Here is a 14676-nt window from a genome sequence, read left to right as displayed (position 1 = left end):
CTGCGCGGCTGACACCGACGCTGCCTCGAGCTTAGCCCTCCCCCCTCCCCACGCCACTTTGTTCGCGCGCGCCGCCGCCGCCGCCTCGCTCGCCCGCCCACCCACGCGGCGCCACGGCCCCAAAGCGCCTCGTCCTGTGAGGGGGGCAACTTGGCCGACCTCCTCCTTCTCCTCAAGAGGTAAATGACAATCCTCCTGCCCTTCCTCAAGCAGCCGGTGGGAAGGGGCGGGGATAAAACCAGAAAGAAATATACGGAGGCTGTGGCCTTTCCCCGTCGCCGTCTCCCTCTCCGCCTCCAACCCCGAACCCCAGTTCGGCCATCGGGACCCTGAGAGAGAAGGAAATTATTGACAATGGGAATTTTGGCTTTGTTGGAAGCGCGAAACCGCCTTGGGGAAGGGGAGAAACGCCCCCCCCCGCGCGCGCCTCAAAACACCCCTTACATTCTTTGTATTTACAAGCTCGACTCCCCTTTCTTTTCCCCATGGAGCCCCGAAGCGGTGCATAGCGGATTAGGGATTTCTGGTGTCAATAGGCAACATGGGCTTGGGCTACTGTCTTTTAACTACTTAGAAGAGAGCCCCATTCAGTTCAGTGGGGTTCGTTCCCAGGTAACATGGCTCTCCCTCCAGCTCCCCGCCTCCCTCTCTCACGGGCAAATCTGGCTATTGTTCTGCTAGGTACTAGCCAGGTGAGGGGGAGGGGGGGAGAAGTGGCACAAAGCAACTTCTTTTGATGTGTTAAACTGCTTTGGATGTGCTAAATCGTAGCCATTGCATTGATAAAGGAACTGGTTTGGCAAGAGGCTCCTCTTTACGTTCTACCATTGTAAGATACCACAACCCAAGATTTGGAGGAGACCCAGGATATCGCCTCAACTGACCCCAAACTCAAACAGTACCCGATGTTGTGCATGTGGCATTTATTTCAAACAAGAAGACTTTGCCTTCCTCTCCTTGCAGCCCCCACCCCCATCCCTCTGGAGCAGATTTTGAGGGCTTGTGGGGAGAGGAAGCAAAATTCATAGAATTGTAGAGTAGAAAGGGAGGGACCACAAGGTTCATCTAGTCCAACCCCCTGCAATGCAGCTATCTCTCTGCCCAACATGGGGCTGAAACGCACAACCCTGTGATTAAGTGTCTCATGCTCTACCAAGTGAGGGAAGTTCCGTGTACAAGCTGGGTGGCTGTTTTGGATACAAATCAAAGTGTGCATATGAAAGATACACTATAATGTCCGTATGAAGCACTTAGTGATGAAAATGTTTATAATGGGCATAAATCTATGGACTTGTGTGTACAAAACCTGGCCTTTTGTACAAGTCAGGTGGTCTCACAGTTGGGGTAGTGTGGGCTTTTGTGATAACAGGAAGTGCTTGTTCTCATTTCTTGCTATTGTAATTAAGAGAATCTTACACACAGGGCCGTCTCATCCATAGGGGCTAGTGTCGCGGCGCGCCAGGGCGGCGGGCCCCCCAGGGGCACCCCTGCGAGCCCGCCGGCATACCGGGCGCCCCCCTCCCCAACCCGCCCCCGCCCCCACGGCAAAAATAATAAAAATTTCAAAATAACTTGTGCACAGTAAAATGGCATTATTAGAATCTGAAGTAGAATAAGGCCTGGATGTTTCTGAGACGGTTAGAAGAAGTGCTTATTCTTAAATGTTGATGCTGTGCTCTTCAAGACAAATCCTGTTAAAATTTCATTTAGTTTAGAATGATGTAGAATCGAATCTAGAGTGCAACATACAGAGCAGCTTGAAGCTGAGTCAGGCAGGGGAAAGGAACTTGTGACCTCCAGCTCCCATCAGCCTCAGCCAGCATGACCAGTGGGTCAGGGATGTTGGAACTGTAGTTTAACAACAGCTGGAAGGGCAAAAGCTCATCATCCCTGGAATAATTTTGTGCCCTATATAATTTGCACAAACTTGGGTATATTATTAATTACCTAAAACTCTTACTTATTTAATATATGGTTCACAAAATATCTGCAGCTTCCCATAGCATTAGAAAGCTAGTTGAAAATGTGAACGCATATTCTTGGAAATAAGTCTCACTGCTGTAATGAAATACAACTGAGGGATAACTGTAAAACACTGTCATTTCCAATAATATTTTGTTGTTTCTGTGTTTATAGGAGATATGTAATGCTCTCCTTGGATGCAAATTTATAAGGAATGTGTTTTTCACAGATCAGCACATTTCTTCAGCTGAGACAGAGTTTATTTATAAAGCAGTACCTGTGAGTAAGCCAAGTCATCATGTTAAACTTTGCATTTAAGTTCTATTTTTTGCAGAAATAGTTGGAAATACTGAATAAATGACTTAATACTTGTCTTTTTCAGAAATGGCAGCACAGAAAAGAAAATCTGTGCTGGTAGAACCCCCTGCTAAGCGGCAGAAACTGGATAAGAATAGTAAATCAGTATCAATTAGCAAAGGAAAAAAAGTGCTTCATGCCAAATCAAATAAAAATACTGTTTTGAAGAAAGAAATGCACAAAGTCTCTACCAAAACTAACAGGACAGTTGTCAATAACTGCATAAACAGATCCTCTAAACCATCCTCCCAAACTAAACGAGCACAGAAGTATTCCAGACAGACTTCAAATGAATTAAAGAAGAAAAGTTGTAAAGCAGTATGTGTGAAACAAACTTCCCTAAAGCCTATAGGAAAATTATCTTCTACGAAAGCATCCCTAAAATCTTCCAAACTAAACCATGGTAACCATGTGAGGTGTACAAAGACTTCCTCCAAACGCACTTCTACAGGGAAGGGAAAATCCAGTGCTGTCAAAAGTAAGACTTCTCGTGAAACCAAGAAGCAAAAGAATTCATCTGCAGATGTTAAAAAGTGTTCCACTGAAGCTCTGTGTAATAGACGTTCAACATTGCACAATAGAGCTACTCATAAAAACATGTACTCTGAATCAAAATCGAGGATAGAAAATTCCAAAAAGGGTAGAACTACTAAAGCCACTAAATTCCTTAAAAGTAAAAAGGTTGAGGTTCAGAATTCCAAAAAATCTTGTGCAAAAAAATCAGCATCTCAAAGCAATGAACGGATGCGAACTAAAACTTTCAATGACAAAAAAGCTTGTGAGTCTGACAAAGGGGGGAAAACTACAAGGTCAACAGATACTAATTCTAAAAAAAGTACTGTTAGAAATATAGAAGAGCAGTTGCATGTCACAAAAGCTAAGGAAGTGTCTTGGAAGGAGACTGTGCAGGATGTTCCTCAGTCACAACCTACTGTTTCACATGATGAGCGTCAAACTCGAAGATCACCAAGATTGCAGCAATCATCTAATGTGCCTACCATATCTTTGCGCAGCAGAAAAATTGAAGGAGGACGTGCTTCTACTCGAAAGCAATGCATCCAGATGAAAAAACAGGTTCCATGTATTAAAAATGAAAAGCTGGAATCTGTCCAGCCAATAATGGAGCAAAAAATCATGAAAAGCGATGAATATAATAATGGAGAAATAGAAATAACAAGTTTTGAGAAAATTGATTCTCTGAAACAGAAAAAACATGAGGTGGATTCTAAAATCGGTGATTTGACCACATCTGAAGAGAAGGTAGGACAATCAAGAAATAATCCTGACTGTAGCCTTCAAGAATCTAATAATGGATCTGTCAACACAACTTCCTGCTCTGTGACATCAACATGCAGGGTAATAAGTAAAGAAAAGGAATCAGTGCATAGAAATGGAAAAATCAGTGTAAAAGCAAAGAGAGATTTTTCAGACTCTTTCAGTCAAAAACCTGCTTATCAATCAGAGGATGTGATGAAGTCAAAAAAGATTAGCATTCTTGAGCTATGTGAGGAAATTGCTGGTGAGATTGAGTCAGACACTGTGGAAGTAAAAAGAGACCATCCCAATGCTGAATATGGAAAGGAGGAAGAGAGAGATACAGTAGTGGAGTTGCCTCAGACTGCAGTATCTACTGAAGAGGAAACTAATCAGAACTCTCAATGTAAGCGATTTTTCCCCAGCAAAAAAGGAATGTCCGTCAAATGTACTGTGAATGGCAGACATAGTACTGCAAACAAAAACTCTAAATGGACCAAAATAAAATTAGCAAAGGTTAATCACGTGAACCAAAGTCCTTCAAATTCCTCAAGTACTCCAGCACCTGGTTCGTTAAAGTGCAATATTCCAGAGAAACAACAAGCAGCAGTTGTAGAAATCCACCTTCCAGAAGCCCAAAGGAAACAGGTACAATCAGAGGACAATGGCAACGCAGCACATGAGGAGAAGCTAAATATACCTTGCTTTAAAGGAATCCAGGCTAAAGATAGGGTGGCTATAGAAAATGGTCTCTCTACCCCGAGCCAACACCATTGCCCTGAGCTAGCTCCAGATGAGGTAATCAGTTTTTAATATTATTGTATGATGATTGCACATTTATTATATTTCAGTGTCAGATTAGAAATGTTTTGTGAGGCAGTTTGTGCTGTTACTTTAATACACCATGGTGCAATCTGCTTAAAATGGGTCATTTCATCCCATTACTGCTACTTTTTCTAAATCATGTGAAAAAGCTATTCTAGTCAATTTCACTTTAGGCAGGTTACAGGTAGGTAGCCGTGTTGGTCTGCCATAGTCAAAACAAAATAAAAAATAAAAAAAATCTTCCAGTAGCACCTTAGAGACCAACTAAGTTTGTTCTTGGTATGAGCTTTCATGTGCATGCACGCTTCTTCAGGTACTTTAGGCAGGTGTTCATGGTTGGCTGCCTATACAATATTCTAGCACATCCATTGTTGTTTTACAGTACAACAGAAGCTTTCTAAAGCTTCCCTTCAACAGCAAAACCAGACATCTCTGCAATGTACCACAGCGTAATTGCTTTCTGTGGTCAATAGAATAATGTGCAGGGCAGCACCAAGTGCAAAAAGTGGCCCACAATATTTTTGCCAATTTAAAGCTAATTTATGTAATTCAATTACTAAATTAAACAGGAATAAATAATGTGAATGATTGTTGTTTCTCAAGTGCTGTATTCCTTTTGTCAGTATTGGATCTATTGTCAGATTGCTAATACAGTAAATTCATATGGGTTTTTCTAAGTCTTTGGTTTGGTAAGACACATGACACATAGTGGAATAATTTGTCTAAAATGCTATGTTCCAATATTTTCTTTAGAGCTTCAATTTACATTTGGACTCAAGTCCAGAAAGTACGCCAAGGAAAATAATTACAGCACAGTCACCAGTGAAGGAAGTAAAAAAAGAAAGAGCAGAAATAAAACCTCAAGGTGAATCTTAAAATACAAGTACTATACGTTTTCACAACTTTATAACATTTTATTTGTGTGTATTATCAGTAGCTGAATTCTAAGTTGTATTACAGGAATCTCTTGACAGATTTGTTCATAAAACTGTAGAAGCATGTAATGGTTCCTATTTTGTTCAGTGTACAGTTCAAGGGATTGTGTTTGGCTATTCTGAATCCAACATTGCATTTGGTTACAAAAGTTTTTTAGTGGCCAGATATAAACCTTCATATAAAACTATGCTGTAAGGCAAACTTATACAGAAAATCGATTTATTTCAGGTTAATATTTGTATTTTATTTCTGCATGTCTGTCATTCTGTGCCATCAAACAGATAAAATCTCAAATACTGGGTATACACGGGATAGTGTGTGTGTGTGTGTAAGTAAGTAAGTAAGTAAGTAAGTAAGTAAGTAAGTAAAGTAACACATTTATTCCTTTATAGATGCAGCTCCCAAGCAATTGGTTCGGACTCTGTTCACAAATAAAAGCTCCGAGACAAATGAGAGCAGGTATCAATTAGTTGCATTGCTTGTTGCCTTTTTTCCTGCAGTGAACCTTTTAAAGCATGCATTAAGCCCTTCTCAACACAACTATTGAAATAGAATCATAGAATTGTAGAATAGTAGAGTTGCCAGGGACTACAGTACAAGAATCATCTCGTCCAACCCCCAGCAATGCAGGAATCATTTTGCCCAGCGTGGGTCTCAGACTCACAACCCTTAGATTAAGATTCTCATGCTCTACTGACAGAAGCTGTTGATGCAAGAATACCTTTCTTTTTGTATTGCCCTTGGTTTTGGAAAAAGAAACTTTTAAGTGGCTGCAGATCCTGTATTTTCAGGCCTCTAAACTCATGGGTGTTCTTTCCTCCTAGTATGATCAGGGCCTTCTGGCGGTTCCCTCACTGCGAGAAGTAAAGCTACAGGGAACCAGGCAGAGGGCCTTCTCGGTAGTGGTGCCCGCCCTGTGGAACGCCCTCCCATCAGGGGTCAGAGAGATAAACAACTACCTGTCATTTAGAAAATACCTGAAGGCAGCCCTGTTTAGGGAAGTTTTTAATCTGTGACTTTGTATTGTATTTTAATATTTGTTGGAGGCCACCCAGAGTGGCCAGGGAGACCTGGCCAGATGGGCGGCGTATAAATAAATTATTATTATTATTATTATTATTATTATTATTATTATTATTAATGTCAAGACTAGTACTTCCCCCTGACATTCCTATGAAAACTGAAACAAATATTGCTGCTTCTCATACTTTTTCTTATGCAAGCCTTGGTTCTTGCCATACGCTATTCTGTATATCAAGTAATTAGAGGTTTCAAATGTTAGAGGTTGCTATCTTTTATTATTGAAGTATTAAACTTTTATAGACTTAGTTATGGCTTCCAATTAGCTTATTGAATATAAATGCAATTATTCCTTACGGGAGTTGTATGCAATTTGTATTGACTGAAGTCCTGAGTGATGATATAATTAAAAGATTGCTATTGAGAATTCAAACGTTCATAACTGCATGCAACCATATTGTTAGGATAAGCAGAACATGCTGAAAGGTGCCCTCTCTAAATAGGCTCCACTATACTTCTTCATCATTCATAGTAAGGAAAGTGCCCCCCCCCCCCCAATTTCCCATAGATATTTCTGATAGTCTGCCATGCAAATAACATATTAAAGAGAAATCATTCCTCCTTGCCGGAGTTTCATTCCCCCACCCCACCCCACCCTTTGTCCATGTCTTTTTTCCTAAGGCTACATTTTCTACCAACCTTGAGGACAAATGGGAAGCTGCATGGAACTACCTCTATTGTTGTACTGCTTGCACAACCCACTGAATCATAGCATGGTAGTAACAGACACTAGTGCAGCCTCCCAAACCCAGCAGGCTGGCTTCTCTCGCTGAACTTTTAGAAAGCCAGTAAGTTCCTTAAGGCTCATGGGAGAATCATGATGGGGATGGTCAGTTGTGTGTGGTCACCTGGAAGCAATTCTTAGTAGGCCAAGCAAGTGGTTATTTACAATCCTGGTCTATCACATGAGTGTAGGATTTGCACTTGTAGATTTTGCTTGTTCTTTAATATGAACCATATTTTTTCAACAAAGCATAGCTAAAGAATTTTAAACAATTAAAGATTTTTTTGCATTAAAATGGGTTCCAGTTACCTCGGTTTAATATTTGCATTTTTAGCTGAATTTAAGTTCATATTAAAATATAGAGAGAAATTGGCAACATTTTGTTCATTTGAACTATTTTTATACTTAAAGGACATGTTTGCCAAAGATTGCATTAGCATCAAAATGTGGTGGGTTCCTTTCATCTGAAGAACATATTCGAAAACCAAAAGATGTAGCAAAAGATAGCGATAAGCAGCTGATCATAGTAAGTATTGTGCATTGTAAGTATTTTATGTTCATCTTGTGCATAATTTTAATCAAAATACATTGCGTCCAACTAAGTTTCACACAGAGTAGAACCATTGAAACTAATGAACCTAAGTCTACTTTGCGTAGGACTAGCGTTGGCTACAGCCCACTGACTAAATACCCACCCACCAATGTCATGGATGGCACTCACTTTTATTCCTCCTAAATACATTGATGGTTATTATTTAATTATATAAGTAAATGTAAAGTGCAGATTTAGAGATTTGGTCACAGAGAGGAAAATTGTGCCTTGTGCTACTGACTCTGGGTGCCCAGATCACTACTGACAGGTATTGTTCCATGAGTGAACAAAATAGAAACTCACCTCCATACTCTCTCTCACATCAGCATTTTGCTGGTTTGTGGATAAAAAACAAAATTCAAACAAATCACTTGATTGAGTACACTTGCAGAAAATCTTTTCCTCATGCTAATGGAAAGTAGTGTAAATTTGAGCAACATGGGGTCAGCAAGAGTTCATATTTTTGTAAACTGCCTATTGTGTTAAGAAACTTTGTTTAATGTGCATATTACTGCTCCTGAATAAGCACTATATTTACTTTTTAATATAGGATGCAGGACAAAAGCGGTTTGGAGCTATTTCCTGCAACATTTGTGGGATGCTCTATAGTGCTTCAAATCCTGAGGATGAAACTCAACATCTACTCTTCCACAACCAGTTCATAAGTGCTGTAAAATATGTGGTAAGAACATTTCTTTCATATAACTTTGTATGCTTTGGAGCTTTTGCTATGGATTAGCCAGAACAGTGTTTATTGCTGGATATAGACTATTTAATAATCACCCTAAAAAATGTAGGCAAGAGTTAGATCCATTTAAATATGTTTTTGAATGCTAGTCAGTTATTAATGTATCAATGCTTATTCATCATACCTTTTCAAGTGTTATTTTCTGGTCCTGGTATTTTTTCCTATGCAGCAATATTACAGTATATGACTTAGCATTCAAGAATGGACTAATCTAGTTAGTAGTTTCTCTATTTGCATAAAACTGTAAATATGTGTAAATTAGGTATGGCCATATTTTCAAGTAACTTGTCTAATAGAAAATGCTAAACTTTGCATAGTCTGACTTTTAATTTCAAAAATTGCATACCAAACAAAACTGCTATTAGTCTAATCATAGTGTGCCCCTGTAACTTCCATTAAAATCAGTGAAGTTTGTTTTCTTTATCATATATGTTACCTTCCGTACATTGACATTGATAAGACCTCCAGGACAACTGAACTGAATTCACCAAGCTACTTAATTTATGTATGACACAAATTCAAACTTTGGTTCAAATCTAGCTTGGAACATAAGAATCTTTTGTACATCGTTATAGTTGTACAATTCACAGTTATATAATTTCTAAGAGTAATCATCCACAGATATATCACAACATTTATATTTTAAAAAGAGGCTATCTGAAAACGATCGGATCAGTATTTGTTACCTACACAAGGTAGTTAAGCCGTTTTAGCTTTTTTTAAACTTCTGCTGTCCAGGGCTGCCTTCAAAATGATCACAGCATATCAATTGATATTACTAATAAGGCTCTTGTTTCTAGACTCTTTGATTGTATGAAAGTACAGGACTAAATTAGTTTTTTTAATGATTGAGAGAAAGTGAAAGCTAAATTAAGGGTGTGTGTTGGAGGTTTTGTGACCCAGAAATGGAGCAATAGCCCTTGAAGTTGGCAAAGCACTGGCTTCTGTACTCATAATGCCTCACAGCTAGCCACATTCTGAACTAACTGCAGTTCCCAAACTCTCTTTGGAGGTAGCCCAATATGTGATGCATTACATAGTCTAATCTTTTACAAATTCTACCATTTTGTGATGCCCTATATTGCTATTAGTAAGGGAGAAATAAATCCAAAAATGGAGATGAGAATGCATATTATGAGACTTTGAGGAAGTTTCTTTTAATATTTCTGGGTTTCTAAAATTGAAACCTACCTTTTGAATAGGGTGGAATAGAAATCTAAACACCTTGATGAAATGAACTCTTGCTGCTAGTGCTGAAAAGGATCTTCCATCTGGTAGCAGTGGTTAGTTGCTTTAGTACATTATTATTATTTGTTTGAAAAAAAGAGTATGTAGTACTGAAAATAACAGTTCCAGATTATTATTTTTACGTCATGTTTTAAATTTAGAAGACTGCATACCTTCCAGGGAGTTCCCCATTCTTCCTGCTTCAAAGTGTTTTGTGTTTCAGATATACGTCACTTAGGCTAGTGAAATATACCATAACTTTCTGCATCCTTTCTGAGCAACATAAACTCTAATTTCTGGCTAAGTCCCATCTTAATAGACTTAAGTGGCTTTTTGTTTTGTTTTTCCATGCAGGTACTGCTCATTAATCACCATCAGTGTGGATCTGAAGAAGACTTAATTACCTAATTTTTGAGTATGTTTAACTTCAGATACACACAGCATAGCAACTTATCCCTTTAGGTTCTTAGAAGGTAGTTATTCTTTTTATAGCCTCATTTTTGTGACTATGATCGTTATGACCAGTTACAAAATGAATGATTCCGTATTTGAACCATTGCATGCCACTCAGTTCATTGAAAACCTCCTGGAGGTCTTTTGCATGCCAAGATGTTAAAACGTAATATTTTGTATTTATGGAGGTAACAATGTTTGTTAAAGAAACTCAGTTTTTAAAATCTGCTCATTTCTGTTCACTGGAGACTAGAATGCATCCACCTGCACATATAGTTGCTCTGCTTTGGTGTTTGGGGAATTGGCTCTGATAACCAAGTAGACATACCAGTTCTCAGCTAATTTGTCTTAGAGTTGTTTGGGGCAACCACAGAAAAAGGATAAGAGGAAATTCTGAAGTATTAAAACACTTTGATAGTGTTAATATGAACAAATTAAACAACAACCCAATTGGTTTTGTTGCCTACTAAACAAGATGCAGATTTTTTAGGGTGTGCTGAGGGCTGCGGTAGGGGAAAGTGAAGTCCTGTTGTACAAGCAGAAATCCATTCCTCTTACACATAGATCATTTTGCATAGTGCTACAAGGAATAATCGTTGCGAACATTGGGTTAAGCAATGTAAAAGTGTCTATTTAGTCAAGTATGTATTATGTGCTTTTTTAGGGCTGGAAAAAAGAGAGAATTTTGGCTGAGTATCCTGATGGCAAGATAATAATGGTACTTCCTGATGATCCAAAATATGCTCTAAGAAAGGTAGAACAAACCTTTAAAAAAACTCTATTCTCTTCTTTGTTTTTCACATGAGCAAATAGCTTAGTTAAGCATTTGTATGAACTTAAGTTACTGTAACAGGGAACAAGGAAGAATTACTGTTGTTCATATGTCCAACTGTGGGTGGTTATTTTTAAAATAAAAAGTTTCCATAGTCCCTTTTAATATTTCAACAAAGACGTAATGATCTTTTTACGCAATAACAGAAACAATCATTGTTCTTTTCCAAGATATTCATTGTTGCACTTACTTTTCTTTATTTCTTTACAGATTCTACAGTAGACCAAGAACTTATTTTAAAAAATCTTGTTTTACTTGTGAATGTACTGGGTATAATTTTATTATGCAATTTTTGGCAGGTTGATGAAATCAGAGAGATGGTAGATAATGATCTGGGATTTCAACAAGCTCCTCTTACATGCTCCAGAACTAAGACACTGTTATTTATTTCTAATGATAAAAAAGTAACAGGATGCTTAATCGCCGAACATATCCAATGGGTGAGTAAGGCTGTGTCCAGAACAAGTTTCTTCTTCATTCATTGGGTGGTTTTTTAAAGCTCTCTTCATTTTTGTAGTATTTTCTGTGGGTAGGCCATACTATAAAGAGCATTATTTGCAAGTGGCTCAGTCTTCTGTTGAAGGCTGGGTTTTGGCTTTCATTGTGTTTTAATCTTCCATAAGCTGCTTGACACAGCTGGCAGTAACCCTTTCTGTAATGGGCAATGTGAACTGTTTGAGGAGGGAAGGAGTAGCATACAGGAAGTGTTTTCCTTCATAAAATTGGCTGTTAGCTTTATGCCCGAAGCAATCTAGAATGTCTTCCGTAAGTGGGTTTACTCAAAATTCTGTCTGTCTGTTGCAAGCTCCAAGCTGCCTGAAGACAATGTTCTCTAGTTCTGCTCAGATATCATAAAGAAGATAGCTTGGGGTGTGGGTGTTTAATGAGGTATTTCCTTCTACCCCCCCCCCCCAAAAGCACATCCTAATGAGGGATACTATTAAGATGAATTGTATGCTGCACCAGTTGGTCAGAGGACAGACACACCCGGGGGGGGGGGGACTGGTGCAGACCATATACCCTAATTAAATTCTAAAGTTGCACATTGTAGGGAGTGACTGTTGACTCTAGCAGATGATTTCTCAGTTTGAAACACGAAAGCTGCCTGCTTTTTGTTCCTTTCCTTGTAATAAAAATGGCAATGGTGTGATTGAACAAAATTCTGAAAGGAGGTAGTAACGAAAACATCTATAATAGAAAAGTTCACCTTACATTAGCTATTTTAGTGCACTTTGCATTGGTAAAGTTTGCTGAAGCTAGGTTTGTTCTCTAGGGATACAGAGTTATCGAAGAAAAGATACCAGAAGTCAGTTCAGAAAACGAGAAAGTCACATTTGAAAGGCAAAAGGCTTGGTGCTGCTCAACATCGCCTGAGCCTGCTATCTGTGGAATTAGTCGCATCTGGGTGTTTAGCATGATGCGTCGGAAGAAAATTGCTTCTCGGATGTTAGAATGTTTGAGGTAAACATTTATTTTGTATTTTAGTATGAAATGTGTTGTGTATAGGACTGGAGTCCCCATCATGCTTCCTGCAGGCACACATACACCATCCCTGATACCCACAAGAGGATCTCAGTCCTCAGAAACAAACAAAAACTAGTTGGTTGAATGCTTTTTCCACCTCTGCTGTCTGTTAAGAATAGTTCCACTTTCTTTGGCCTCTGTACAGAGTTTTAAAATGCCCTACAATCTTTGCTCTTTCCTTCTCAATTCTAGCCAGAGGTGAGGAGAGAATGTGCTGTGGTGGATGTGTCAATAAGGAACAAAAAGATAGTGTGTTTGTGAAAGGGAAGTGGCAAGGCACATTTTTAGCAGCAGTAACCACGGGTTTTTCCTCCCCCCAAAAAGTCCCACGAGAGAGGGCTGAATGACTGGGGAGCAATTCTGTAGTTCTCTCCATCCAAATAAGCCAGAGGCTTTTCCAGTTGGGGGGACATATTTTATAGTGTTGGATAGACTATTTTTACAGAGCAGTTCATGGATCCAAAGCCCAGTTCCTCATGATTTTCACAAGGTACCAGCTAAAAGCCAGCATCAAATCACAGATCGCATTGATGTCCTCCAGATTTGTGGAACATGGCAGATGCTGCAGGGGGTAGATTTTGGAGGAGGAAAGGGGGAATCTCATTCCACTCTTGGACAGGACACAGTTGAATAGTGCCCAAAATATTTGGAATTTTATACAGTCATTTGAATACTCTAAAGTGCTTCACAAATCAGAATATTAATCTAAATAAGCATGCTTGCAAAACATAAAAGGTAAATAGCACATAAAGTGAAAGGTGTGACCGGCTGACTGTTATTGGAAGCCTTCTGTTTCATCGTAACCAGAGAGTAGATAGTCATATTTCAAAAGTTGTGTGAACTGTTGTAATTTCTTCCCCTCCCCTCCGGTCTTTAAAACTGCTTTTTAAAAAACATGGAATAGGGTGGCATTTGATGGTGCTAGTTGTTTCACTTGATTGATGGGGATTATTTGATAAAATAGCATGGTACCCATATATGTTAACGCGATTACTTTTTAAAATATCTTTAAACAGGAGTAACTTTATATATGGCTCATATTTGAGTAAAGAAGAAATCGCCTTTTCTGATCCTACCCCTGATGGAAAACTGTTTGCAACACGGTACTTTGGTACTAGTCAGTTCCTGGTATATAACTTTCTCAGTGGACAACAACCTGCTTAGAGTGGAAATATTATAGCAAAATTATTGTCCAGCTGCAGACAGAGAATGGGGAACTTCCTAGCAGTTAACTCAGGAGTAGTAACAACCAAAATGTGGTTGCTGATTTTTGTTAACTGTAAACAGTACGGTAATTTTTTTAAAGGCTATTTTTATATAAAGAATGTATTATATCTATAGTAACTTAGTCATGTTTACATGCAGTATATAATTGTTCATAGTGGACTGTCAACTAGTGCAAGAACTGTGGTCGCCTTTAAAGTACATTTTGAAGTTCACAATGAAGTAATAATACCAGGGCAGTGACAGCATTTCTTTCAATAAGAGCCTACACATACATATCATCACTAAAAGATGTTCTACAGCATGACATTGTTTAGTTTCCGGATACACTTTGAATGGAAAACAATGTTTTTAAAAAGGCAGTGTTGAATTAGCCTGAGATGGAGGAAGCCCTGACTTTTTCAGCAATAGCATACTTTTTTGTGGACTTCACTTTGATACTTTATCCAAAATCCCTCCAATTTCAGAGGGTGCATATGTTGAAAAACTGCTGTGGCCTTTCTTGACCTGTATATAATGTAGATTAAAAGTAAAGTATTTGATAACTTTAAAATAATGTACTAATGCTCAGTAAATTTAATCAATGCCTTTGATATGGTTGAATATTAAAAGTTGATTGAAACACTAGTCTGATTATTATATCAAAGTGATGGGGTGATTACCAACTATGCTAAATTTTGAAGACCTAATATATCAGGTTCCTAGTGTCACTATAGAAACTTTCCATCTAAAGTGATACTGTCTGACAAGAGTCTATCTCATTTCCAATAGTAGCTGGTGAACTACCTCTAGGAAGCCCTACAACATGAAGGCATCGCAGCTCAAAACACCACTTACCTTTACATTGTTAGTGTAACACTGGAAACTGATGACAGGAGATTTTCCACAATTTTAGGAATAAGACAGACTCTTGAATGGTAATGTGATAACATTAATTG

General features: G+C 38.6%; 1 protein-coding gene across 4 annotated transcripts; it reads left to right on the top strand.

Annotated features, from left to right (window-relative positions):
* Nucleotides 1-85: 85 nt before the first annotated feature.
* ESCO1 (establishment of sister chromatid cohesion N-acetyltransferase 1) lies at nt 86-14360 on the top strand. Of its 4 annotated transcripts, none has more exons than XM_033155019.1 (11): nt 87-179; nt 2137-2241; nt 2345-4371; nt 5152-5263; nt 5727-5793; nt 7550-7664; nt 8281-8412; nt 10823-10912; nt 11290-11430; nt 12264-12451; nt 13531-14360. In XM_033155019.1, the coding sequence occupies exons 3-11, from the start codon at nt 2347-2349 to the stop codon at nt 13676-13678; spliced, it is 3018 nt and encodes a 1005-aa protein (XP_033010910.1). In that variant the 5' UTR covers nt 87-179; nt 2137-2241; nt 2345-2346; the 3' UTR covers nt 13679-14360. The 4 variants fall into 4 exon arrangements, 3 of the variants coding, with proteins under 3 accessions (XP_033010910.1, XP_033010911.1, XP_033010912.1); XM_033155020.1 differs by having other exon boundaries at nt 92-179; nt 2192-2241; XM_033155021.1 differs by lacking the exon at nt 2137-2241 and having other exon boundaries at nt 117-179.
* The last annotated feature ends 316 nt before the right edge of the window (nt 14361-14676 follow it).

This window comes from Lacerta agilis, chromosome 7 (genome assembly GCF_009819535.1).
Source record: "Lacerta agilis isolate rLacAgi1 chromosome 7, rLacAgi1.pri, whole genome shotgun sequence".
Taxonomy (NCBI): Eukaryota; Metazoa; Chordata; class Lepidosauria; order Squamata; family Lacertidae; genus Lacerta; species Lacerta agilis.
This window is presented reverse-complemented; position numbering and strand designations above follow the sequence as displayed.

Coding starts and splice junctions, on each gene's coding strand:
- ESCO1 (XM_033155019.1), top strand. CDS start 2,347: ATGGCAGCACAGAAAAGAAAATCTGTGCTGGTAGAACCCCCTGCTAAG. Junction 4,372..5,151: donor CTGAGCTAGCTCCAGATGAG/GTAATCAGTTTT, acceptor TATTTTCTTTAG/AGCTTCAATTTACATTTGGA. Junction 11,431..12,263: donor TCGCCGAACATATCCAATGG/GTGAGTAAGGCT, acceptor TTTGTTCTCTAG/GGATACAGAGTTATCGAAGA.